Source organism: Zootoca vivipara, chromosome 2 (assembly GCF_963506605.1).
Source record: "Zootoca vivipara chromosome 2, rZooViv1.1, whole genome shotgun sequence".
NCBI classification, from domain to species: Eukaryota; Metazoa; Chordata; class Lepidosauria; order Squamata; family Lacertidae; genus Zootoca; species Zootoca vivipara.
The window spans coordinates 97264868-97292711 of NC_083277.1; the positions used below are offsets into that span (position 1 = coordinate 97264868).

Here is a 27844-nt window from a genome sequence, read left to right on the forward strand (position 1 = left end):
GACCAACCTATAAAGAGATTTATTTCTGACAGCAAAGTGCTTGACTGTGCCATTTTAAACTGCAAACGCCAGGATAGCCTCCCATCTGCCTTTTTATTGCATTCCAAAAAGAGCCATTGTAGTGCATATTATTGTAATGAGGTAAATTTACATTGTTATCTCTGCATTCACACATTAACCAAGCCAAATGCATGTTTCACATGCTTTTAGCACTGCTAATCTCTGAGATTTTCTCAACAGAGAAAACAGTATCCCGAAAGATGCCATGCTGTGTTAGCTCTGAGCCAGGTCACAAGCATTTGATATAAAAGCATGGAGCAAGTTCTGAATGAGTTTGCTTTTTGCTCTCCCACTCCCCAATTCTACGAGAAGCATGTTAGTGACATAAAGCAGGGATGTCCAACAAGTCGATCGCAATCTACTGGTAGATCCCTGTGAGGTTTTGTCAGATCGTGGGTCGATGTCTGGCTCCCTTGCCCCCTCGCCCTGCCCCCATTGTTGTTTGATCAGTGGAAAGGAAGACAGAGCTTTCTCTCTGTGGCTGTTTTCATTCAAAGCGATATTATTGTGAGTGACTTTTCCCCTTTGACCCTTGCCTTTAACACACACACCCCAACGGAACTTCTCTCCCAAGAAAGTATTCGTATAAAAACAGGGCTTTCCTCCTCAACAACTTTGACCTGAACCCCAAAAATGTGGGGTCAGATCATTGCCAGATTTTAATTCTGAAATTAGATCACAGTCTCTCGGGAGTTGGCCACCCCTGACATAAAGTATTTGGGGGAATGCAGGAGTGAGTGGGCAGGATCATTAAGGTAGTGTAAACATACACATCAACCATTCTCTGTAACAGAGGTGGACTCTCTGCACTTGAATCATCTGGGTGCATCTATTTAAGGAATGATTCCACAGCAAAATCTGGTGTATATTATTGCAATACAGTAATAGCTCTGATTACATGTTATCATGGAACAAGACGTTTGCAAGCAACAGTTTCAGTTCTAGTAGAGTTGCACAGCAAAAGTGGGCTGCAGCTAATCCATGCAAACTCGAGGCTGTCTCCTTTCAATTTATGGGTTGGTGAAAATGGCTTGAGCAGCTCCCTTCATGCATTAAAAAAACCACAAATCGTTGTAAAATGTTAAGAATGCGTTTAGGATGTGAGGGTGATCTGGAAGTGACATCTCACACCACTGATCATCAGAATTGATTCAGCTAGGCTAGGCTAGGCTTGTGTCCCTTTCCTCTCTCACAGTTCCATGTGTGTCCCTCCTGAAACTGCAGGCTTGTTGGAAGGAGTGTACCGTTATTTGGTCAAGGTTATTCGATAGCTGCTCTCTTCTGCTACAGCCTCAAAAAAAGTGAAGGAAGGAAGGTTCATACAGTAGCTGCTCCCCTACTTGCAGAGATCCTTCCTTTGGACATTCAATTTAGTCCAAATCTGAGCTGCTTCTGCTTGAAGTGTAAATCCCACTCTGCCCCCCCCCCCCAAGCAGGGGCTTAGAGCTGGGGCAGGAGCTTATTTTAGCTCTATGTCTATACATTAATATATATTTAAAATCTTTCTGTTAATGCTGTGTGTTTTTTTAAAAAAGTTCCATTTCTTCCTACAGCTTACTGGGATCGGTCATTATAAAATCAGTGCCTCTGTTCAGCAAAACGTAACCTTGCTCCTGCCCAAAATAGCAGAATAGTGAAGAGAAGGGTGAGCAGTTTTAATGACTGACAGTGGCCTGTTTGTCCAAAAATGTGTAGAGGTTTTTAAAGCACAGGTTTTTATTTTGTCCCCTTGAGTGGATGGAACCTGTTCTACCAGTAAAGGGGGTTGTTCATTCTGTTGCATGTGCACTTTTTGATATACAATAGTGATTTGTAGAGAATGCACAGTCTATTAAGCATTTAATGAACACTATCTCATGATATAGCCTTTCTAATCTCCAGCAAACTAATTGCAGAATCATTGGATGCTTTATCAACTTCTAAACTTACTTTGAGCTACTGTCAGTTCTGCTTCACTGACGAAAGGGTCACTGGGTAAACATTTCACTGTTTGCAGGGATTTGAATTGATTTCTTACCCCAACTGCTCAAGCTTGTGAATCTGTGCTAGTGCCTCAAGGGATGTGAACAGTGTGGGCTAGAGATTGTTACTTGGGAAGCTGCCAAGTTAGGAATTGATTAGTGTCACTTTGTTCTCTCTTTCTTTAAGAACATGAAATGGAGACCCATGGTAATTTTGCAGAGGGAAGGGGAGTCACGCTGGAAGTTTACTGGGAAGAGAAGGGGAGTCTCTAGACTGCATTACACCTTGCTTCTCTGACTTCAGAAGAGTCATGTGCCACAAGAAAGCAGGGTGGCCCAAGACATTCACTTCCCGAGGAAGAGCAGGAAATGGCACCAGCCTCCTCAAGTACCCCAAAGTACCTAACACTTAAAAGCTGGCCAATATCTTTTGGTACCTGAAGCAGAAAATTCCATGAGTGCTTCCTCCTCTCCCTGCAGTAAAAGTCCAATGAAGATAAATGAAATAATTCATCAATTTGTTCCCCTTTCTTAACATCCAAAATCAGCTGCTTAAGACAATAGTTTCACTCGGCCTAATGGTAGGGCGGTTCCTAAAGCGGAAAATAATTCCACAATTGACTCCCCCCCCCCAACCATCTTTTTAGTCTAGTAGTATAGAAGCTGGTTATTTAAAACTTTAAATATTCCACCTTTCAGATCAAGCATGTGCACTTGCTGCTACAGTGAAATTAAATACAACGTGGTAAAACACAACTAAGGGAGGAATTCAACATCGCACAGTTACAATTGTTCCATCTGTGCAAGCACTTCTGCTTGCCGGGCACAACAGTCTCCCCTCTCCGCCCCCAGCTTGTTCTGGGGGTTCCTCCAACTTCCCAGACCTGATTTGAGAGGGTGTGGGGTGGAGAGGAGAGGGGGTGGAAAGCCCCCTTGTGCTAGTTTCCACTGGCACAACTATTCAGTTGAATTCAGCCTGAAAACAGCAGAAAAATAGTAGTACAGTGGAACCTCGGTTGTCGTACGTTTTGGTTCCCGAATGCCAAAAAACTGGAAGTAAATGCTTCATTTTCTAATGTTTTTCTGAACCCTAATGTGCGACGCAGCTTCCGCTGAGTGCAAGAAGCTTTTGCAACCAACGGGAAACCATGCCTTGGTTTTTGAATGTTTCAGAAGTCGGAACGGGCTTCCGGAACGGATTTCGTTTGAGAACCAAGGTACCACTGTAACAATTGTTCATGTGGATTGTGTTCAATTGTTACTCTACTTATGGAAGACTCTTGGTTTCAGCAGAAGCCTCAAGGAAGGATTGCGATTTTCCCCAAAAGAAACACAAAATCCTCCTTTCTCCTGCTGCTCCGTATGTCACTCCCATGTTGTTCCCTAGAGTTCCCCAAATTTCTGGAACAGATGTGGCCCTGGGAGCACAGCAGTCTGTAGAGGGAAAGGGAAACCAACAAAAACTACTCCTTTACCCACCTTCTGTCCATGGAAAGCTCCACTGAATTGAAGAGCCTTCAGTGTGTGGAGGGACATAATTGAATAGAACACTATTTGTTATGTCCAGGCCCGGCTCTAGGTGCAGTCCCGGTGGTGCGGGGCGCCGGGGCGCCGGGCCAGTAGGGGGGCACTGCGCGGCAAAGGTGCACGGAAGCCATACTGTGCGCTGCGAGGGCGGGGGCGCCACAGCGATCTCAGCGCCAGGGCGCCCGACCTGCTTGAGATGGCCCTGGTTATGTCCAATGAAACCATCCCATTAGCGCAACAACTTCCACTTGTGCGATGGAACGTCCGTACACTTTTCTCCCCACCCCACCCCCCAATATGCTCCGGATGGTGGGGAGAACTCGCAGAACAGACGTCAGTGTTCAGGCAAAAGAGAAGGATGGGAAGTTTCACTGTGCAAGCAGAAGACCTTGTGTTAACAAGAATATTTTGTGGGATGCAACCTTATCCAAGAACCAGCTGAAACTAAGTCTTGTATGGCTGTATCTTCACCATCATCCTAAAACATACTGCTCCTGAAAGCTAAGCCTAATTTAAGTGCTCATCATGTTTGCTAATCATGTGTTTTGGCTTGTGTTTGGACACCAGATCTACAGTGTTAGTGTTCCAGAAGCCCTGAAGTGTTTGAGGGTTTCTTGGAGAAAAAGGAGCATTTTATATTAATCTTTGAAAGGAAAATGGGAATCTTCTGTAGAATTTGCTTTGCATCTGAAACTTGGGGAGGGGAGAGAACTGCTTGTCTTAATGAATCTAATATTTTTTAATGAATACAGTCTCCGTCATAAGATATCCCTGAAAGTTATATGTATTTTAAAACTTTACACATTAGTGAAGGACTTAATGTTCCAGCTACATTAATGCTTTCTAAGAGTGCTGATATCTACAATATTGAAATCCCTTAGTTGTACCTATGCCACCTTTCAACAGTAAGAGAAATTAAATGTTAGTTGATTGGTAAGTTACCTACCCAGAAAAATGCTGTTATATAATCTGAATAACAGAGATGGGTGGTTTAGGAATGTGCTACAATATTCCTTTCTGATCCCACCTGACACTATTTTTTAACATGCAGTTCTGCATCTGTAATTGCAAGGCATAACAATTTGTATCTATCTAAAAATGTGATATGACCTCTATAATACAGGTGAGAGTACCTTGGATAGCAAACTGTGTCACTTACTATTCTAATCCACACTCAACCATGAAGCTCAGTATGTGACTGTGAGCCAATATCTGTCAACCTAACCTATTTTACAGAATATATTGTCAGGATAAACTTGAAGTGGGTAAGAATTTATGTATGCCACTCTGAGATTCTTGAAGGAAGGATGGGATTAAAATGCAATACAGTAAATGAAATATTAAATAACTGGGGGCAATTTTTTAATTCCCTTGAGCTAATTCATTAGAACAACATCCCATTGATTTCAGTGGAGCGTCCTTCAATGTAATTTTGGTTATGCATCAAATGATGTTCACAACTGGCTGCCATATTGCACAGAAAACTTTCTTTCTTTCTTTCTTTCTTTCTTTCTTTCTTTCTTTCTTTCTTTCTTTCTTTCTTTCATTCATCTGATCAGCAATTCTAGGATGGCTTACATCATAAATGAATACAGCAGTAAACAAAATTCATTCTTATACCTTAAATAAAACTAAAATTCATTAAAATAATTCTTACTAGTTGTACTACTACTACAAATATTTACAGTTGGCCTCCTTAGCAAACATTAGCAGTCCCAACTGCATGCGTTAGATTTGCCTACTGGATTGTTTTTAATATCAGGGGAAATCATCACTGCCCTTAAAGGAATATTTGAGTATAAAGGAATATTTGAGTAAGGACATAGAACACTAGATAACATGAAGTTAGACCAAAGATTTGATCTTCACAAGAAGCTATTTGTTTTGCTTTGCTGTATTTTCATAAGAATAATTTGTGCAACTTTTCCGTAGGGCCTTAATTGTGAAATTTTATTTCACAGGAAGATACTATGCTTCTTCATCCAGTAACTTTATAGTTGGATTATTGGAGGGGTGGTTATATTAAACTATGCCATTTCATTTAGATGTTTAGTTATGCTGCTTTTTCCTTTGTTATATTTTGTAAGGATAAAGTCAAAGTCACATGACATTTGTTCTTGTTATCAGCCTCAATCTGCCACGTTGCATTGTGATTTGTTGAATTTCTCCACATTTTCTAAGCTGCTCATTTTCAAAAACTTTCACTGGTTTATTCGTCAATCCATTCAATGATTTAATGTGTAGTTCATCCTTACTGAATAATTAGGGGTTGGGGTTGGAAAACAGATCGTAAAAGTATTCCCCACTTGCTTATTAGCATTTATTCTGAAGTATCCAGGAGATTTTGCTTCCAGTAATTTTATGTTCTTAACATGGTTCAAAATTCAAGCCTTTTAAGTTCACTATTTGAACTGTGAGGTGGCAAGAAGCCATGGGAGATGGGAACAGTGAGATGAACTACCATGTGAAATAAAACATTCAGGGGTCAAATAAGGCTGCATTCCTAAACCCCACCTACCTGAGAGTAAGCCCTATTGAACTGTCTTACTTAAAAGCCCATGGAGAGGCAGGGGGCAGACGGGTGCACTTGCCCCAAGGCCTCAAAGGGCTGAGCTAGCTAGGGGGCCATGCCAGAGACCTGACAAACTTATACAGTCATGCCAAGAACACCCTGTGCCTCCCAGCCTACTGAGGACTTAATGGACGAAACACCCATGGCTGTCCTTTTGCACTGCAAGGCTTTGATAGTAAAATATGGACCTCTGTTGCTGCCTATTAGCAGTCAGGTCAGGTCAGATCAGGCAGTTGTGCCACGGCAGAGCATCTCATGGTCAAGACTCCCGCCCCAGGCATCAGACAAGCTCTGCATGTGCCTGCTTACTTACAATATGACATTTCTGAGAAGACATAGTTAGGATTGTAGCCTAAGTCCAAAAAAGTGTACATTTTACACTTAGAACGTAGGGATAAAGGATAGCTTCCTTTTGCAGCACTTTTGTGGGCATTGGAATAGATTAGCATGTTTCTGTTTTAACAATAATATTTTGTTATTCCTTGCAGAATTCCTGGGAGGCTAAATGACAGAAGAACGCCTCTGGGAGAATTGAATTGGATCTTTACAGCCATCACAGATACAATTGCATGGAATGTCCTACCCAGAGGTAAAGCTATGGCATATAAGCTACAGAATTACTGGCAATATATATAGCTTGATCATAATAGAAGAGAGCAGGAGTATGAAATGAGGCACTAATGAGGGGAAATAGGAAGCAATGAGAACTGAAATACAAAAAAAGGGAGAACATTTTGAACGGATAAAATAGGATCTTACCAAACTTCATTTCCTTGCCATGTCAAGTGTCTTTGCATTTGTGTGGGGGTGTTTTTTTTGCTTTTTGTTTGTTTTTGTTTTGCTTGTGGTATGCTATAGTTCTGCCCTTTGACAGCTGTTCTCATTTTGGAGGCTTTAGGATATTGCATGGCAGGTATCAGAATGACGTTCAGTGGATATTATTCCACTATTAAAACTATGCAAACAAAAAATAAATGTTGGCTCCTAGGTGTAAAGTCCCAGTTGAAGGCTCAGCCCGTATCTATTAGTGTGTTTTAAACCTAAATATACAACGGCAGGCCTAACTATTGCTATAATGAATCTTGCCAAAAACCTGGAAATAACCCCCCCCCAATGTTTTTTATTACTTTCAAGCTCTTTATAGGTGCCATCCATCTTTCTGTCTTTCTTGCAGATCTTTTCCAAAAGCTCTTCAGGCAGGATCTACTGGTGGCAAGCCTCTTTCGAAACTTTTTATTGGCAGAAAGGATAATGAGGTCTTACAATTGCACACCTGTCAGTAGCCCTCGTCTACCTCCAACTTACATGCATGCCATGTGGTAAGTTGCTACCCGAAATTTCCCTCATGCTGTAAAGGTTTTACAGTCATACCTCGGGTTACAGCCACTTTAGGTTGTGTCTTTTCGGGTTGCACTCTGCGCCGAACCTGGAAGTACTGGAATGTGTTACTTCCAGGTTTCGGCACGCATGCGCAAAAGTGCTAAATCGTGCTTTGCACATGCGCAGACGCACCGAATCGCGACCCACGCGTGCGCAGATGCGGATTGCGAACATGCCTCCCACACGGATCATGTTCACAACCCGAGCGTCCACTGTACACAGATGCTTAGCAGAAATTCCAGGTGCTGTTGTCACAAAATGTAGTTGCCTGAATCCTTTTAATGCTTTTTGTGATTAATACATGGATCAAGTATGAAAGAAGATGTGGGAACTTACTACCCATCTCCAAATGTCTTCTTTCTTAGATATGTTAATTCATATTATTAGGTATGTGTCTTATTTTCCTGGTACAGATGCTCCGTTTTATTGGGACTGAGATCCTGTTTTTTCTGTTGCACAGTGTCTGCTACTGTTGTCCTTGTGTTTTTGTTCTGGATGTAGTAAACTGTGGTTCTAAGAAAGTCCCCAGAGACAAAACTTTCATTTTACTCCCTCACTTTCCAATTAAACAGAATTATTGTTCCATCCCATTTTGATAGGTCTAAAAGTCAGGCATTCCTTAACTAGAGCAATTGCTCATGTCCAGTTGATAGGCAATGGGTTGTATCCAATGTAACAATCTGTTAACAATTTGTCACTGCAAGGATTTCCACTTACACAATGAAATGTTGTCATTCTCCCTCCCCCGCTCACCTAAATTTGTTCTAAGGTTTTCTGCAAACCCTCTGGAGCAGATTCAGGTGTTTGTGGGGTGCATAGAGAAGGAAAGAAGGTCCCATTGCACAAGTAGAAATCCTTGCCTGATGGGACATGGTCATTGAATATCACCCCTTATTTTGATAAAAGAATAACCAAAGCTTAAGCCAATGGTGAGAATCCTTTGACCTGCTGGGCTCCCAAATCCCATTGGCCTTCCTTAAGCATAGCCAATAGCCATGCCTGAGTCCTGGTAATGGAATATGCTTTTAGACATGTGCAAGGGGTTTTCCCCTTTCCATAGTTTTCTGGAATTATAGGTGAGCAGAGGACATGAACTCTAGGAACTCTCGAATCCTGGCATCCTTCATTTCAGAAATAAAATATTGGGAGCAAATGTATACAGTGGTACCTCGAGTTACGAATGACTCGACTTACAAAATATCCAACTTACGAACTAAAATAATTGGCTAGCACTTACCAATTTCTTCAACATCCGAAGGCCGGATCGGGCCCTCGTCGCCGCAGCCGCTGGCCTTTAAAGTGCCTTTTTTTAAGGCCCCGGAACGAATTAATCCATTCCCAGTGCATTCCTATGGGAAACATCATTTCGACTTACGAATGTGCATTCGGAACGGATTAAATTCGTAAGTAGAGGTTCCACTGTACAAATAAAGGTTCAATCCATTCTTTCATTCACTTTATTTGTATGCTGCTTTTCAACAACAAAAAAGTTACGCCTGAAAGCAGCTTACAACAAAGAAATGGGGATGCATTTCAAACAAACACTGCTAAACTATTTCATAATGACATAGGAAAACAATAACATAACACAGCAGAGCAATAGCAAATAAAATAACATATTAAAGAAAACCACATTCCAATACTATAAATATAACAAGATTGCTTAACATGCAGCACCCAATAGCAAAAATAACAAGGGAGCTTGGCAGTTTCAGCTTAGTCCTAGAAACACCCCTCCCATGACGTTGCTCTGAGTCCCTCTCCTGCTGCCACTTGCAAGGCTTCTAAGGGCAAAGAGTGGGGTAGCTGGAAACTTCCCATGATAGGCTACTGCTTTAAAATAGTTCAAAAATGGCCCAGAGCATCTGGCTTTGTGATGCTTCTAAAATAGTCTCATGTGGGGATAAAGCGATGCAGAGTTGTCCACAGCATTTGTTTCCTGTCATCCTGCTCCTTTTTAATATGATGGATCAGAATGTAAATGGCACAGTTATTATCAAGAGCCTCTTAAATTAATTTCTATTAGCAAACACTCAGTAAATGAAAGTGTGGGGTGATTAGATAGAGCAATTATCTTTCTGATTCCGAAGCCTCTCTAATTACGGCCATAGAAACACAATGCTTGGACAAACCATATAACCTAGGAGGGTCCAGACAACATGGTTGCAGTAAAATAAACGTCACAGCTATGTCATATGTGAAAAGGTTTCTGGGAAATAAATAACACTATTCAAGGACATGCTGTTTACTTTGATTTCCAAAGAGGATTTTGATAGAATCTCTCTGACGCAGTTGTTTAGAAGAATGACAAAATTAGTGCAATATAAACCCTGTGATGAAAAGCAGGAAGCATATCATGTGAGGCTTGATTTACAAAACATTAATCTACTTTCCTTGGGGATCTGATGTAAAGATATTCTATTCTTCCTATTGACCCTTGCTCTTTCATGTGTGTTTATATATACAATGTTTTATAAAACAAAATATATTTGTAGATTGGAGGGTGGTTATACCAGCATGCCTTCTTGAGTGAACTATTGTTTTCTGTCTTCACTCTAGATCAGGATAGGTAACACATGACCTCAGAATCATATCAGTCCTGTCAATATATTTTCCCTAGCCCATGCTGCTATTATCTGGTAATACGGTTGCAGATGAGGCATCATTTTTAGCAGCCCAGCGCTGCCTGCAGAGTCCATATGTCACCCTATCTCTGTTCTAGATGATATTCTTTTCACCTGTTCGACATGTTTCTGGTGCAGTGTTTTATAAGGTCATATGGCTCTTTCTTGTAGACACAAATTGCCACATCTCTTGGTAGTGCATGCCAAACCACTGATTCTGCCTCTGATGGTGTGCCTCTATTTTAACTGCATTGTCTATTATAAGGATGCACCTCTCTACATTGCTGGAAGTGTATATTAGTGTGGGGCATGTAAGCATTGTATTTCAAATGCAGTGAAGCCAAATGCAACACCATCCTTTTGCTAATGCTGAGGAAATATGACATTGCAATTAAGCCCTGGGAAAAAATGTAGTTTATTTTCAGTCTTGAGGGACCAGCATCCCTTCCCATTGAAATGGGTGGCTAATGCTCCATCACAGATACTTGTTTTGCTTTCGTCTTTTTTGCTCTTCATTCAGAGAGTGATTCATTCATTTAAAATTTAAATGATGAGCATACCTACCCATCATCTGACTTATTTCGGGGTAGTATTTCAAAATGGGCTTTTCACGATACAGGTGGCACATGTTTGTTTTGCATTGGTAGGTGCATGTTTTCCACATGTTTTCTCTCAGGCTCCACATCTTTTCCAGATATATCACATTTGCCCACTATCCAGATTGCAGCATTTTTTGCTAGAGTAGGATTCTTCCTGCAGAGCATTGCACTTGCTATATAAAATGACATGGGTGTGCTGGCAGTAGGGCTCTTTGAACTTTGAATGTAGTTGAACAACTCAGCTCTACTGTGTTCCCACAACATGGGAGATTGCAAAAGGCATTGTTTCTTGGCAAGCTGCCTGAAACATACTGCAGAATTAATACACGTGAGGCTTGTATAATGTCATTTTTGCTGCTCTGGTGTCTTGATTTTAAATTGGATGGGGGAATGAGATTCCTGCACTGCAGGGACTTGGACTAGATGAGCCTTGGGGTCCCTTCCAACTTTACGATTCTATGATTCTATGATCCTCACCAGCACCACCAACTTCTTTCTAGCTCCTGTTTCCTCCTCCAGTGCCACCTGCCTGAGTTCCAGAGCTGTGTTAGATGCTGTTTAGTAGCTTTTGTGAAAAGGAAAACATAGCACAGTTGACAGCCTCTTGTGACAGTCTGCTGTTCAGCTGTGAGGGTGCTAGAGGGATGTACATATGCTGTGAATGTTTTTCCACTTGACTTGAGCATCTCTTTATCTCATGAATAAATAGCAGCCCCCTTATAGAAGTTTGATGGAAGCCATTTCACCCTATTGTTTTTGTGTATCAGTATGTGCCTAAAGGGGATTATCTCCTTTCTGCTCACTCACAGTGCAGAAGGGATTTCTCTCTCCACTTTCAGTACAAATCACTTGAGATTACCTTTGATGGCTTTACTTCACCTTACTTCTCAGTTCCTATTTAATAGCATGTATCCTGCCGGAATCTTAATTTTTGTGATTCCTTCACCATTTATAATTTTAAAACATCCTGTTCCCTAAAGCTGTTTGTTTGGGTCTGAATTGAGGAAATGGTTTTCTTCCCTGGTACAAGCTCAGGATTGCCAAATTGATGGTTGCATCACTACAGTGGTAACTCGCAAGACAAAATTAATTCGTTTCACGAGTCATTTCGTATTGTGAAAATTTCGTCTTACGAAGCACGGTTTCCCATAGGAATGCATTGAAATTTAATTAATGCGATCCTATGGGCAAAAAAAAAAAGCTCAAGAAAAGCCGCTAACTCACCTGCCATGGTAAGAACTTGTCCAGTGTACTCAGTACAGACTGAAATGCTCAAATTCTTTACAAAATCTATCATGTAATAAGACAGACTAGTGACAACGCTCTCAGAATATACCCTGTTTCTCATATTTTAAGACATACCCATAAAATAAGCCATAGCAGGATTTTTAAGCATTCAAGGAATATAAGCCATACCCCGAAAATAAGACATAGTGATAGGCGCAGCAGCAATGCCGGCCGCGGCAGGAAGAGGAGGAAAAAAATAAGACATCCCTTGAAAATAAGCCATAGTGTGTTTTTTTGAGGGAAAAATAAATATAAGACATGTCTTATAATATGAGAAACACGGTAGGTGCCTTGCATTCACATTCCTGTAGCATGAACCTATTCCAGCATTCAGAAGGAAACTTAGTAGAAAACATTGGGGTAAGAAATAAGTAATTGTTTGCCAAAATATTGAGTTGGACTAAAAGCATTTTCAGAAAACTAAAGCAAAGCCACACGGTATCTGCCAAAATTCGATGTGAAAGAGGGAGGACCAAAGTGAGCCTTTGTAATCGTGCTTCATTTTTGAGAACATACAGTAGTGTAGGTTTACAATCCAGAACAGCCAGCATAATAAAGTGGTCTTTAAGGAAATCTAGAAGTTCTCTGCCTTCCTTTTCTTACTTATAAAGTCAAGCACTGCTGTACCTCAAGAGACTTAAACTAGAGGCAAGTTGGATGAGATTGGGATAAATTATTCAGAAGTATATTATACTTTTGCTGTATAGAGTGAAGGAAGATGGAATTTCAGTAGGGGAAATAAACACTTTATATTTTAAAGTAAAACATTGCTGCCATTTTCTCCAGGGGATGAGTGGGGAGTTAATGACAAGAATCACAGAGGCCTTTCCATACTTTCATTTTTGATGTGAAGTCATGGGGGAATCATGTTGTCTGCCTTCTAAAATACCAGTGTTCCTTCAGAGTAATACCCTGTATTTCACATTTTCATTCACAGTGTGTTATTTGACTGCTTAATAAGTGGAAACAGATTCCCTTGGGCTCTACTAAATTTTTGGCAACAGAAAAATCAGGCCAAAAGGGTAGGTTTCAGGAAGGACGTTTAAGCCCCACCAAAAAAAATCCATAGGTCTTTGGATGTCCTTTTTGGAGTTTATTCTTTCAGCAATCTGTAGTTTCTGTACCATCTTTAATGGTCTTTTTTCCGAAGTGATCATCAGTTAGTCAGATATCATATAGTCAGTATAGTGACATCAAGTTGTCATGTGGCTAGTCAGATATGGTACAATACAATGAAGTCAAATTCACAATCAGGGACTTTACTCTGAACTGGCTTCCTGGTGATGTGATGTAGCCAGTCAAATTTTCTATGTGATGACACAGTGAAGAGAGTGTTTCCTACCCTCACTCTAAACCAGGCATGTCAAACATGTGGCCCTCCAGATGTTTTGGCCTACAACTCCCATCATCCCTAGCTAGCAGGACCAGTGGTTGGGGAAGATGGGAATTGTAGTCCAAAACATCTGGAGGGCCGCATGTTTGACATGCCTGCTCTAAACAGATGAACATTTTCACCCTAATCACAGCCTCTCCCCTGAAAAATCCCCTCTCCTCCACAAAATACTCCCTTCCCTCTTTGGTGCAACCCTAGATTTTTGTGCTTTCCTTTTGGTGTTTCCCTTAGTGTCTTCGTTCTTTGGATAATGATGTTTTGATTTATATATTGTTTAGTGCCAGAATAAAAAGAAGTCTTATCATTGCATGAGGCAGAGGTCCTAACAGGATTTTGTGGTTTTAGTGCTTCGCATGTGAATTGGGCCCTCTGCCCCATCCACGAGAGGGTATACAAATTTGCATATACTAATTTACATGTATGGATGGTAATTTTAGAAATTGTTGTTGTTGTCATCCATCTGTCTTGGGAGACAATGGAGGAATGTGCCTTTGGGGATGAAGTCAAACTGTTGGAAGTTTATAACACTTGCTGTGGCTGTAGAGACCAATGCAGGAGAGACATGTTTTGTTGCACCTGGTGCAGATGAAGGCGTCCGGTTGTGCTGCTCCAGATGTACCATGGAGTTTCGTCTCTTTGCACTCCACCCAGCAGTCATTCCTCCTCTGGTCACTACTATGTATGCACAACCTGACTTTCCCCAGGCACTGTAGTTGTTTGCAAGGGATTTCCACACAGTGGGGTTGATGTTACCAGCCTTCATGTCACATTTGCAGACATCTGCAAATGTAGAGTTGTAACATAGAGTTGGTCTGCCAACAAGCCTGGTTGCTGAAGCCAGCTCGCGACACAGTCAGGAAAAGTGCAATGCTGAAACCTTGTTGGGAGAGATCATCACAGACCACAGCAAGCAGATGCAGCAATGGGCAGAGCACTATCAAGAACTGTACTTGAGTGGAAAGGTAGTCTCTCACACAGCAAACTCCAGCATTGCGACCTTCTACAAGAAGCAAGGCAACCACCATGACTGTAACAACTACCATGGAATCTCCTTGCTGAGTACTGTGTAGTACTTTGCCTGTGTAGTTCTCAACAGATTACAATCACTCACTGACAGGCTCTATCCCAAACCACAATGCAGCTTCAGAGCTCAGAGGTCAACAGTCAACATGATTTTCTCATTGCACCAGCTGCAGGAGAAATGCTGAGAGCAGAGACGCCTGTTGAGTACTGCTTTCATAGACCTGATGAAGGCCTTTGACTTTGTCAGCCAAAAAAGACTCTTCACACTGTTCCACAAAATGGCATGTTCACCTAAGCTTCGCAAGATGGTTGTGTCCTTCCACGATAACATGTGTGGCACCGTACAATATGACGGCTCATCCTCAGAAGCCTTCCCTATAAACAGTATGAAGCAGGGCTGTGTTCTTGTCCCAACCCTCTTTGGCATATTCTTCTCCCTGTTGCTCTCATATGTCTTCAGCTTGGCTGAAAACAGGTGTGTACTTCCTTCCATTCAAGGAGTGATGGGGGGCAGATTAATCTGGTATGTCTACTATCAAGATAAAAAAATTGTCCAGTAGCTTATCTGTTAGGGCTGGTGGGCAAAGACATACCACATATGGGGGGAAAAACAATCTTTTTTGTATGCAACAACAGCTGCCAGGGTAGTGATTGCCACTGAATGGAAATCTCAGGGCATACCAACAAAGGAAGAATGGATTTGCAAATTAAGTGAGTATCTATAAGATACCATTCGAATCAAAAGTTAAGAATGGAGTGGAAGTATTTCAAAGATTATATATCAAAATATTGTTCTAAAAATGACATGCTAATAGGCTTGGAATAAAAAATGTAAGCAATAACAAAACCAATAGAGAAAGAAGGAAAAATCTGAATTTAACAAAAATAATCTACTACAGAATGCAATGAAAAAAGGTATAAAGAAATATAAAGAAGTTGAATTACTGTGGAGGGAAGTAGAGGGTGGGTGGTGGGTTTTATAAGCGTATAATTATGTAGTTGTTGTAATTTAGGTATTATATTTTATGTTAGGGAATTATTGGTAATTTTGATTATTATGTATATATGTTAAGTTTCAATAAAGATCGGGGGGGATGTAATGAGCCCTTATCTGATAATTTAAATAGCAGTGCAAGGCATCTCACCATATTACGAAGGATTATGACCTTTGCTTTGATAGGTAGAAGGCAGGGATAGGGAACAGTTGAAGTTGTCCCCATAATTGTATTTCTATACTAGAAAGGCTAAGTCTCTTATATTTCTGCTTGCCACACAGCTGTTAAAGGCAAAACTCTTCCCCAATGTAACCCTAGTGCTTGCAAATAACTTAAGTTTCATAGGTTGGTTTTAAACTAGCTATATTACTGTACATTTTTCATCCATTGATCTTACATTTAAGATTTATATCTTACCAAAGTTCAAATGCCCATGCTTGAATAAATTCAGTACTGAATTATTGAAAAGCAGATAGTATATTCTAAGGGCATATGTTGTGGTTATTTATTTATACCTCATAATAACTACAGCAGTGTTATCAACGCAGGTCAAATAGTCACCCTTTTCTCTTTTGAGCAAAACATATTTAAGCCATTGACATGCATATACCTACTCAAATGAAGAACGTCTTTGGTGCCAACTTTTTTGTGTGGACGTGCTACCAGGGAAGACCAAAACGCAGCTAAAAGATTATTCAGAATGTCCCTTCTCCAAAGGTTGGGTGCCATTGACTCTGGGCTGCATCATATTTGTCCTTCAGAACAAGACTATAAGGCAGCAAAGCAGTGGCGAACGGTGCCACTTGGCTGCCCGGGGCGGCACATACGCAGTCCGTCCTGGCGCATGCACCGTGACGGCACACGAGGGCAGCGGTGCGTTTGGCTGGAGGAAGCAAGGGGCGGGCCAGGGGTCGGTGGCGCTGCCCCCGCACACTGCCCCCACGCTGCCCCCGCCAGACTGTAGCTAGGGGCAGCCCGCCCCTCCCTTGCTACACTCCCGCAGCAAAGACTGAAGCATGAAATTCGTGATGGATACCCAAAACTTGTTGATGGACTCTCTGACACTTTTATGCTTTCCATTTGTTGGTGAGGTATTTTAAAATAAGGCTGACTAAGATTCACAACTGCAGGTATTTATTTAGGAAACTTGCAATGAAAAAATAATGGACTCTTTTGTCTAGCGTTCCTTATTTCTCAGGCAGTAGAAATTAGCCTGTAAAATAATTCTACAGATCCAAACATCATCTGGCATGAGGTGAAGCTCCATTCGTGCACAGATGACTTGCAATCTCTTCCCTCCTCTAACTAAACTGACTGTGCCACACCATACAATGCTCTGAAGAATTACATATCCCCCCACAGTGATTTTATGTTGTGTGTATGTGTGTGTGTGTGAGAGAGAGAGAGAGAGAGAGAGAGCAAGAGAGAGAGAGAGCGCTTTTGCTAATGTGTACAAGATTTTGGATCCATGCAAATGTTATGTAATAGACTAATCTAATAAAATATTATGTATTGTCACGGTCTTGCTCTTATGAAAGCCTCCTGAAGTGGAACCCCTGCCTTTCTCTTCTCCTCCATGTGAATTAAGAAGATAGAAGGGTGGCTTTCCTTCCTGGCTCCTGTTTTGCCATCTTTTAATTTACCTTTCACTTTTACCTCTGGGTGGAATATGAATAGCTCTGTTCCCCTGCTCTCTTTTTATGAGTGTTTACAGTGCTTTTACTTGGGCAGTGGCCCATTTTACTTGTGTATTTGTATAAGTATTTAACATTTGTTCTCTAAACACTAAAACAGATGAAATATTAGCAAGCCTTGCCCTGCTTGCAGTGCTTTCCCCCTCCCCTACAAAGCAGGAGAAAATGTTCTTGAGGGTAGGTAGCACTGTAAGAAAAAGGACAGCGCCTGTGGAGCAAGTCAGGTTAATCACTATCTCATTACATTGCTAAAGGCAGTCATATTACATTCTGATAATAGTAATTATGCTTTTCGGAAAGGGTGAATAATATTGACTGATATGACCACATTGATTTTTAATGATGTGTTTGTAGAAGTAGGAAAAGAGATTTGGCCTTAATCTGCTGAAATCTCTTTTCAAATACCATTGAGTTTCTCTCCGATAAATGTTTTTTTTTATAAGCGTTCCAAGATTTGACCTTGTGGGAATGGTTGCTTCTTTTCTCTTTTCTTTGTAGAAGAATTTGTGGTTTTTACCTGAAATGCCTTTGAGGAGTTAAGCATCTTACCAACATCTGCCTCTATCGGCTAATGACCTACACTGGTGTCTCCTGCAATTTGCAAGTAGCACAAATCAAGACTGTAAATGTGTCTCTTCCCATGACCCTCCTTCACCTCTAAGCAATAAAGTATAGATAAATAGCATTCATCTCAAAGCCCTTGGTGTTATTGGCTCTCACAAACTATTGAGATATTTTTCTTTTTTGCAAGTTTCTGCCCCTCCTTGTTTTCTGGCTTGAAAGTTGGGTAATATTATTAGTTCTTCGACAGAAGTTTTAAAATATCATTGTATTAGTAAAGCCTCCCAAGATTTGCAGGCAAGTTTTATTCACAGCCCCCATTTGGGACTCAGTGTGTCCAAGCCAGAAGATAAGTGGAAGCCCGATTTCTGGAACTGAGTTTTTGATTCATAATCCAGGTTCCTACTGCTGTCCTAGTTTCCAACCAGAGAACCAACGGCTATAACAAGAGCTATCAGAGTGGCTTGAATACAGTGTCCATTGCCTTCCAAGATTGCATGAGGGGGATTCCCTGGTTCTTTAGCTTAAGGATATGCTTGGGTACTGATTAAATTTTGCATGCAATAACCGAACTAAGCCAAGCCAACATTGAGCACCAGAGAGCAGATTCATTTTGCCTTCAGTACCTGCGCTTCCTCCATGGCCTCCTAGCTCATGGCCAGTAAAACTAGCACCCAGAAAGCAACAGCACTGCTGGGTGTTTTTGTTTTACTCTGTTGCTCTAGGGAAGGAGCCAGATCTTTTTCAGGGTCATCAGTCAGCTCAGAGGTAGTAACAGCTGCTTGAGTTTCAATTCTATGAGTCTCTTGGTGGAACCTTTGGGGAGCCAGTTGTCACCACAAATTATTTTTCTATATATCTGCAGAGTGGGAACCATCCATAAAAGCATGAGCCAAGCCTCTGTTAAATGTTTTCACATCAAGTCAGCACTGCAGGCAGAGTTCAGAAATAGGATATAGATTTAATTGTAATAATTGACTTTATCTCTTGTCACAATCTGGAATAAATATATCCCACAACTGTTCTCTATAACCATTTTGCCTGCATCCTGGGCGTTTATTGAACACGTGGGAGCCATTTATTGCTTTTGCTTTGAAGCTGTTTTGATTATCCCCTGATTACCTCATAATTATATAGGCAGCCTATTGTGAAGGTCATTACTGAAGAAGCCATGGGGATGAGGAGGTGAGGGAGCAAATGAAACAAAGTGTATGCTGTGAATCAGTAGAGAAATTGTGTGTTTTGAAAGCTGTTCCTTTATTTTGTGTGTAGTTTTTGTTTTCTATCTGCAGCCTGAATCCTGTTACTGTAGTTGGCTGCTTTGCAGTAGCTAGTCTCTTGGGTGGAACACAGTTGATTAAGATTTAATGGAGGTATTCAAACAAGCAGCTAAAATCCTGTATGTTGATTATGTACAATATCAGTATGTAAAGCCTCTTAGAAATAACATTTTTTTTATTTCCATGGCTCCGATCCATTGCATTTACCTAATGCTTCCTCTCTGCTCCTTTAAAGCAAAAGGGTGATGTGTAGCTCACAATCCTGTTACATTATATTCAGGTATGTTAAGATAACAACAACAGCTAAGTTCATGATTGTTAGAGACAAAAGGTGGTTAAGAAGCTTCAGAGAATATAAATACTTGTCTGGTGTACTAGCAGAACTGTTTCAATGCATTTGCAGTTAGCATTTTCATAGAATCATAGAGTTGTAAACTTTCTATTTCAGTTGTGCACTTTATGTGTGTTGGTTTAATTAAAAGTTTGCCTGAGATTCAGAGGGGCATGTGCACTATGCAAGCATTTAAAAATTGGTGAGTTTTTTTATAAGAAGGGACACCCATAAAACTACCAAACTCTTCTTTAAATATACATGAGGAACTTTGGTTCATCGTGACGACACCTTTATTTATAGGAGTAGAGCCCTGGCAAGTACGTGGATCAGTTGTCACAACAACTGACATTGTTGCACATCAGCTAGACCACGTGGTCTCCCATTCCTGTGTTAGCTTGGCATTTTCCTAGGCTCAGTGTTGTGCTAGCATAGCAGGAACTCTTGTGAATTTCACCTTTTAAAAAATATTTTTATTATAGATTCTTAGTTTACAAAAATATGTGCATTGTCTCTTTTCTCAAGCTGTGTTTTCTACAGATCAGTTTGCAGTATTAGGTTGGGAAGAAATGAAGGGGAAAGAGTGGGTTGGGTGGCAATGCTTCTATTCTTCTACTTAGTGTATTTTTGTGTCAGTGTCACTTGTGCAGGTTTTCTTTCTATTCATTTGTTATTTTTCCTTGGTGGTGAGAGTGGTTGGGGGTGGCCTTGGGGGTGGCTGGTTGTCTTTGGTTGGCTGTAGTGAGATTTGTTTATGGGGGGGGTTGTGGGGTCAGGTTAGCCATATTGATTCGTATGCTGTCGGCAGATTCTTGTTGTTGTCTTGTTGGGCTGATAAAGGGTAACCATACGGGCGTGAAGGCGTCTTCTTCTATTTGTCCCCATGTCAGTTTCAGCTTATTGGTTAGTTTTTCTAGTAAGGCTGTTTCCCATACTATTTGATACCATTGATCCATATTTACTCCTGGGAAGAGCAACCCGTTTAGTTGACTTGATCTCTCAGTGGGTTTTTGATACCATTAACCATGATAGCCTCAAGTGCCATCTTGTCCCCAATGTTGCTTAGTATCTACATATGAAGACTTCAGGAGTGGACATTAGGAGATTTGGGGTGAGGTTTCATCGTATGCTGATGATACCCAACCTAGTTTATCTGAATCAGGAGAGGCTGTGAAAGCCTTGGACCAGTGCCTGGACTCTGTGGTGGACAGGAGGAGCCCCAGTAAACTGGAAAGGCAGAGGTGCTGTGGGTGGGTGGATTCTGAGTCCAGATAACTGGTCAATTGCCTGCTTTGGATGGGGTTGTACTCCCCCAAAGGAGCAAGTTCATGGCCTGTTGCTAGAACCCCAGGTGACCCCAGGGGCTAGGAGTGCCTTTTTGAGTTGGCAAAACAGCTGCAGATGCTTCTGAATCAGGATAGCCTGGCCACTTTTGTCCATGTGCTGGCAACCTCCAGATTGGATTATCGCCATGCACTCTTATGCGGGGCTGCCCTTGAGGCTAACTCAGAAACCACAGCTGGTGCAAAATGTTGCAGCTCAACTGCACATTGCAGTAGACTATCATCATCCTATTATGCTGCTGCATAATAGGATGATGCAGAATTACACTGACTGACAATTAGCTACCAGGCTAGGTTCAAGGTGATGGCATTGGTGTACAAAGTCCTACACAACTTGGGACTAGGATACCTAAAATATCATATCTCTTTTATACCCAACTGATCACTACACTCTGCAAGATAGAGCATCCTGCAGATATCATTCTACCCAAAATTCGGTTCTGCACAGTGTCGCAATGTGGCCTTTAGCGTGGCAACACCAACCCTTTGGAATTCTCTTCCATTGCATATCAGACAGGCACCGTTTCTGTTTTCTTTTTGGCATCTGCTAAATATGTTCCTCTTTCAACAAGACCTCTAACACGTTGTCCCAGTTGGTATCTGTCTTGGAATTGAATTGATTTTATGTATATGTTTTAAGCTGTTTTTATATTATTGTTTTCTTTTTAAAAAATTATATATGCAATTGTTTAAACTGATTTAAAATATATAACTTTTATATATGCTTTATTGTAAATTGTTTCAGGATGCCTCATGGGAAACAATAATAATTTTAAAAACCATGTTTATATTGCGTTCCTCATTCTCCACACAGTTCAGTTGCTTCATATAACACAAATTAAAATAGGCAATTAAACCAACGTGCAATTTAAAATATTGTGCAAATTCGTCAAGCTAGTAGGCTTTTAACAAGTGTGGGATAAACTTTTTCCCCCTCAAGAGATTAACTGTGCATCAGACTATTAATGTGATGCTTCCTAAACTATTGTAGTTTGCCTGCTTGTTGGAGATTACCAATTTTTATCTCTTTGTGGCCAACACTTGAGAAGGTATTTGAAAGGCATCTGAATTAAAATACAGCAGTTTCAGCGCAGGGGCAGCTGAATACAGAATGCGCAGATTGAAGAGAGGTGAAGCACTGCTTGACAGAGGGTAGGTATTACTAGCTCCCTGCATGCTCCATGTCTCAGAGACAATGTCAAGACACTCCGAGTCAGACTGTCTCCAGTGACACGGAACATGTTCAGACCTGTTAATGCTGTGCCACGATTTTGCACTGCTTTCCCTTTCCCTTCACCCTATGCATTCGTTGCATGTGCGTCAACATAGGAAGGTGCCTTTTACTGAGTCAGTCCATGGACACATCCAACTTAATATTGTCTACACTGACAGGCAGTCATTCACCAGGATTTCAGACAGGGAGCATTCCCAGCCCTACCTGGAGATGTCGGATATTGAACTTGCGAACTTCTGTATGCAGTGCAGGCTACTTAACTATGGTCCTTCTTTCAAAGTGCTGAGGGATTTCTGTTCAGTTCTCTCCAGAAAGACTTTCAGCCTTTTCATTTTATTTTTGTAAGAAACTTGTGAACTACATTGCAGATCTATTTAAGGCTCACTCTGTTAATCCTAGCCATGCCTACTCACGTAAGTCCTATTTAATTCATTTGGGCTTACCCCCAGGTAAGTGAAGATGAGGGTGAAAGAGGAGAGCGCAAAATATGGTCTGAAGCTCAACATCAAAAAAACCAAGATCATGGCCACTGGTCCCATCACCTCCTGGCAAATAGAAGGGGAAGAAATGGAGGCAGTGAGAGATTTTACTTTCCTGGGCTCCTTGATCACTGCAGATGGTGACGCCTGCTTCTTGGGAGAAAAGCAATGACAAACCTAGACAGCATCTTAAAAAGCAGAGACATCACCTTGCCGACAAAGGTCCGTATAGTCAAAGCTATGGTTTCCCAGTAGTGATGTATGGAAGTGAGAGCTGGACCATAAAGAAGGCTGATCGCCGAAGAATTGATGCTTTTGAATTATGGTGCTGGAGGAGACTCTTGAGAGTCCCATGGACTGCAAGAAGATCAAACTTATCCATTCTGAAGGAAATCAGCCCTGAGTGCTCACTGGAAGGGCAGATCCTGAAGCTGAGGTTCCAATACTTTGGCCACCTCATGAGAAGAGAAGACTCCCTGGAAAAGACCCTGATGTTGGGAAAGATGGAGGGCCCAAGGAGAAGGGGACGACAGAGGACAAGATGGTTGGACAGTGTTCTTGAAGCTACGAACATGAGTTTGACCCAAACTGCGGGAGGCAGTGGGAGACAGGAGTGCCTGGCATGCTCTGGTCCATGGGGCCACGAAGAGTCGGACACGACTAAATGACTAAACAGCAACAAGAACAAGTGAAGATAGGATTGCAGCTTTGCAATGGGTGTCTTTTAAGAAGCCTTACGTAAGAAATATGAAGAGTTGCGTTCAACTACCCCGAGCATTTCACCAGCCCAAGGATATTTCACCTTCTCTCACCCCCTACATGCCCCTTAAATATAATAATAACAACAACAACTTTATTATTTGTCCCTTGCCCATCTGACTGGGTTGCCCCAGACTCTCTGGGTTCCAGGGGTTTCTCCAACCCTCTGGGGACAGTGAAGAGGGGGGAAGGAGAAAAGAGAAGCCTGTTGCACTAGCACAAAGAAATTAATTCAATATCCCCCATGCATCTGAGTAGAGTTTTCAAAAGGGGCATCTTTAGGTCTACTAATGTTTATTTTTGTTTTTTAATTGATTCTTAGTATCAAGTAACAAAACACACCCATACAAGGAAAATAGAGCTTAGTAGTTGCACAGAGAAGAAAGAAAAATAGCAGCTGATGGTTATAGTTTTAAACATTCCAAGAAAGGCAGTAAGATGAAAGTGTCTCTCCATAAGGTTCCACGAGTCAGTGGAGGGTGAAAATCATGTTTGATCGTCTTAACAAAGTCAATAAAATGATATCATGTCATGAAGAAGTTGTGAGTCTTTCGCCTCTCCGATCGATATTTCTTTTCTGAAATGGTTAATTTGTTCTTAAGCACAATGTCCCATACTTGCGAAATCCAGGCTTCAAAAAGATTTGCATTTAAAGTTTTCTAGCCCCCCCCCCAAAAAATCTCTAATCTAACTGCAGTTAATAAATGGAGGATGAGGTCTTTATTGGTTATTTTTTAAAATGTGAGGAATAAAATAAGAAAGTAGGGCTAATTTTCAGTCTGGCTGTATTGTTTGATTGTTTGAAAACTTTTTCCCTAAAGGGAATAATTTTGGGGCAAAACCACCACATATATACTAGAGAGCCAGGTAAATTGCATCCCTACCAGCAAAGGTTGGATGTGTTATGGTTAATTCTATATAATATGCCTGGGCACATGTACCAGCATTCATAGCTTTTTCTCAAGTTCTAACTGAGATGGATTCAAATCGTAGTTTGTTCCAAATGTGTTCCCTGAGTTGTTCCTTTAATTCTTCTACACATTTTTTTCTCCATTTTAGTCTTAATGAAGTGAGGGGAAGGGGAGCCAATTGTGTGAGGATTTTATATAGTTGGGAGATGATTGATTCCCTTTCCCGATGGGTGGGTTGAGATAAGCAGTTGCTCAAAACTGTTTAAGCTGCATAATGCTTAAGTCCTTATATTTGGGTGATTCAGAACATGTATAATCGGGTGTATCTCTAACCAGCCACAGGGTATACCGGTATCTCCCAATATAAAATTTATTTCTGGAGCTGTAAGGGGCTTTCGATTAGTATAGAAGTCCATACTGCCCTTTCTATATTGCCCTTTATCCGAGGATCACAGGGTGGTTTACAATATAGAAACACAAAATATATGACATACTAGCAAACAAAAACAATACACCCACACACAGTTTAAAAAGGCATAGATTTTTTAATTAGCCAAGGCCTGGGAGAAGACAAATGTTTTTGGCTGGCACCTAATGATATTATTGAATGTGCCAGGCGAGGCTTTCTGGGGAGAGCATTCCACAAGCGAGGAGCCACAGTAGAAAAATCATGCTTCTGTGTTGCCACTCTTTGGAGCTCTTGTGGAGGATCCATGCGAAGAAAGACCTGAAATAATCACAAGGTCTGGGTCAGTACATATGGGAAGAGAATCAACCTCCATTGGTTTTGTTGGAACTTCCTGAAAGACCATTTACTACTCAGGTCCTAGGATCATATTTGCAGGCGCTCTCTCCCTCTCTCTCTCCCTCTCCCTCACTCCCTCTCTCCCACTACCTTCTGAGGTTAGACAGGTGGTAAAGGGCATTTTCAATAGAGACACCCCATCTTTAGATTTTATTCCCCAGAGAGAATCATCTGACTCCAATCTTGTTATATTTACATTACCTGTTTGAGATGGGTGATACATGTTTTACCTTACTGACATGGGATTTTCAATAATGTTAATGTTCTAATGCAGTTTTCAAATTACCGTATTTGGTTTTAAATTGTTTGCTGATCTAGAAAGCCCTTTGGGGGAAAACTGCAGGGTATAAAATACCTTGGAAGCAAGTAAGTAAATAAATACCAAACTAAGGTTTGTTGAAGGCCACCACCTTCAAATACAATTTGCTACTCTGGTTCCACAGACATTTTCATACAATCACTTTCGTCAGCCTTCTGATGTTGTCATGTTATCTTTCCTTAGGCAAGCTTGGGACCTCGCTGTGGATATCTGCCTTTCTCAGTTGCCCACCATTATAGAGGAAGGAACTGCATTCAGGGTGAGTTACTGATTTTTCTCTTGAAACATACATGGGCCATTCCATCGGAATCAGCTAGTGCTTCAAACCTCATATTCATTCTTGACTTCTTACACCCAAAGATGTTTCCCAGCAAATGCAAATAGTTCTAGTCAAAGTTATTGATTAATGGAGGATTGGAGCTGCTCAACATTTGAGGAGTCAATTCTGATTGCATAGCTAATACAGAGTCTAGTCTAGTCTAATTTAAATCATCTTTGTGTATTGTTTCATAAGAATTAGAAAACTGGCTATGCTTGCAAGGGAGGAATAGTTTTTATAGTATAAAAGAACAGGTCCCTCTTCTGAGGACGTTACAGTCTGAAATTCTACATACAGAAGACAACAGAGGAGGGTAGGAAAGGCAGGGTTAATGAGAAGAAGTGTGTGGAATTATTTCAGTTCCATGTACTTAGGTTTAGTTACTGAAAGACATGAGAAATAGAGGGTTACGGTCCATAACGACTAGTTACTATAACATTGTTTAATGTGACTTTCATCATAAGAGGCTAGATGCAATCCCTCTGCCACCACTGTTTTGGGCTGGATTCAGCTAACCTAGTACACTAGTAGAAGCCTGTGCAAGGACTTCCACTAGTGTAACAGGACTCCCCCCCCCCAAAAAAAAATCTCCCCTGCCTCCTGCGAACCCCCACAATGTCCCACAAATCTGCTCAAGATCAGGAGAACCTCCAGTACAGCATGCAGGGGGAGGAGAGGAGAGATTGTTCCATCTGACAAGCAGTAAGAACAATACTTGTTCTGACGTAATGATCAGTGTGACGTTGAATTCTACCCTTCCTTCCCCCACCTGCTGCAACTTTTTGTTCTCCCTGTCCCAGAGCAGAATAAACACTTTCTCTTGCTTATGGTAGTTTCTCAGGACTAGAAATGCACCTGAAGCCACAGTGGTTTTCAGAAAAATATGTTGTAATGATGCTCCTTCCCTGCAAAGGAAAAACAAGCAAAGCAAGATTTAGACTTGCTAGCAGGTTGTCACATTTGGCTTCTTAGAGCTAACCAGCACTTAAAACTGGTAGATGAACTTGGGTACAGAGAATATTGAATGGTATGTATGTTTTTGGATATCTCTACCATATGTTTGTGGTGAGTAAAACGTAGAACATTATAGAACTGGTTGGAGAACTTGTTTTTCTTTACTTCTAACTCTGAGAGAGAAAAGGAGAGAGAGAATTGTGAATTCTTGTTATTGACCGGAATTGGCTTCCTGAAATAATGGTGTATAATGATGCTATGTGCTCACAGAGGCCCATACTATTGTAACAAGACTCCACTGCCAAGATTTTACAATAGAACCTTTTATTTAAACTAGCGCTCCTGAAACTTGCATGATTATAAATGCTGTATTGAAGAATCATATTTTGGGAAAGCTGGAACACCTAGCTTTGTTCTTTAGAATGAGCTCATGCAGAGAAATTGTTCCTCTCTGTTTTGGCTTAGTGATTTTGAAGGGAAAAACTGTTATTTATCCCTCAAGCATCAGATGCTTTAGGCTATTTCTTTACCATCTTATGGACAGAACCATTTAAATTATAGCTCTTTTATAGGCTCATTAGCCTACTTGGTCAAATACTCTGATAGATTCTGGGCTCAACTCCATTAAAGATGCTTTAAATGGAAAACCTATGTTTTGTTTTCTCAAGTTGTGTTTGACCATATAACTAGTTGTTACCTAGAATACTATACTCAGATACTATACTCCTTTTTTCTATCCTCACCATTTATCTCCACGTTCTTTAATGCAAAAAATTGTGTTATACACATGCATGCAAACACACACACACACACACACACACACACACACACACCACTTTTTAATTGGAAACCAGCTTGGGGAAGTGTGATTTGCAATGGAGAAGCTACTGTAGGAGAAATGTTTAACGCTTTGTCAGCTAACATTTTGCACCTTTACTTTCCCCCCTAAGCTACTTCTGCCACATAGGTTTCTAGATGCATGTTTGTGATGCTGATCCCCTAGGGCAGAGGTTTCCAAACTTTACAAGTTTGGTGACACACTTTTTTGACATGCATTATTTCGAGACACAATAATTCAGCTTTGCATCATTTTGTGACACAGCAACTCAGTTTTACTAGTAAACTGGTGGTTAAGCTAAACCTTTCAAGCCCCAGGAGGAGCGTGGGGAGCATTCACGCTGTAACTGACACACGGAAGTATTGCAGCACATAGTTTGGAAAGCTCTGCCCTAGGGGGAGAAACACAATTTCAAGGCCAGGGGAGCAATTTTGAGCAGAGAAATGGTTAAAGCACCTACCTTGCTGCTTCTCCATTCCAATGGGTTTCTCCCAAAGCTGCCTTTTCATAACAAAGTGGACATTGAGGTTTATAAACCTGCATTTGGAAAGCTTGCATGTAATGTTTAGTTTGTCATACCCTCTCTCTCTCAAAAA

General features: G+C 41.0%; 1 protein-coding gene across 1 annotated transcript in view; it reads left to right on the top strand.

Moving 5' to 3' along the window:
- The window catches only part of RPTOR (regulatory associated protein of MTOR complex 1), a 321297-nt gene that overhangs the window by 165666 nt on the left and 127787 nt on the right, over positions 1-27844 (top strand). The window contains exons 8-10 of the mRNA XM_035104148.2: positions 6609-6709; positions 7295-7439; positions 25321-25396. Of these exons, the coding sequence (XP_034960039.1) occupies positions 6609-6709; positions 7295-7439; positions 25321-25396 (322 nt within the window). The remainder of the gene's footprint in view (positions 1-6608; positions 6710-7294; positions 7440-25320; positions 25397-27844) is intronic.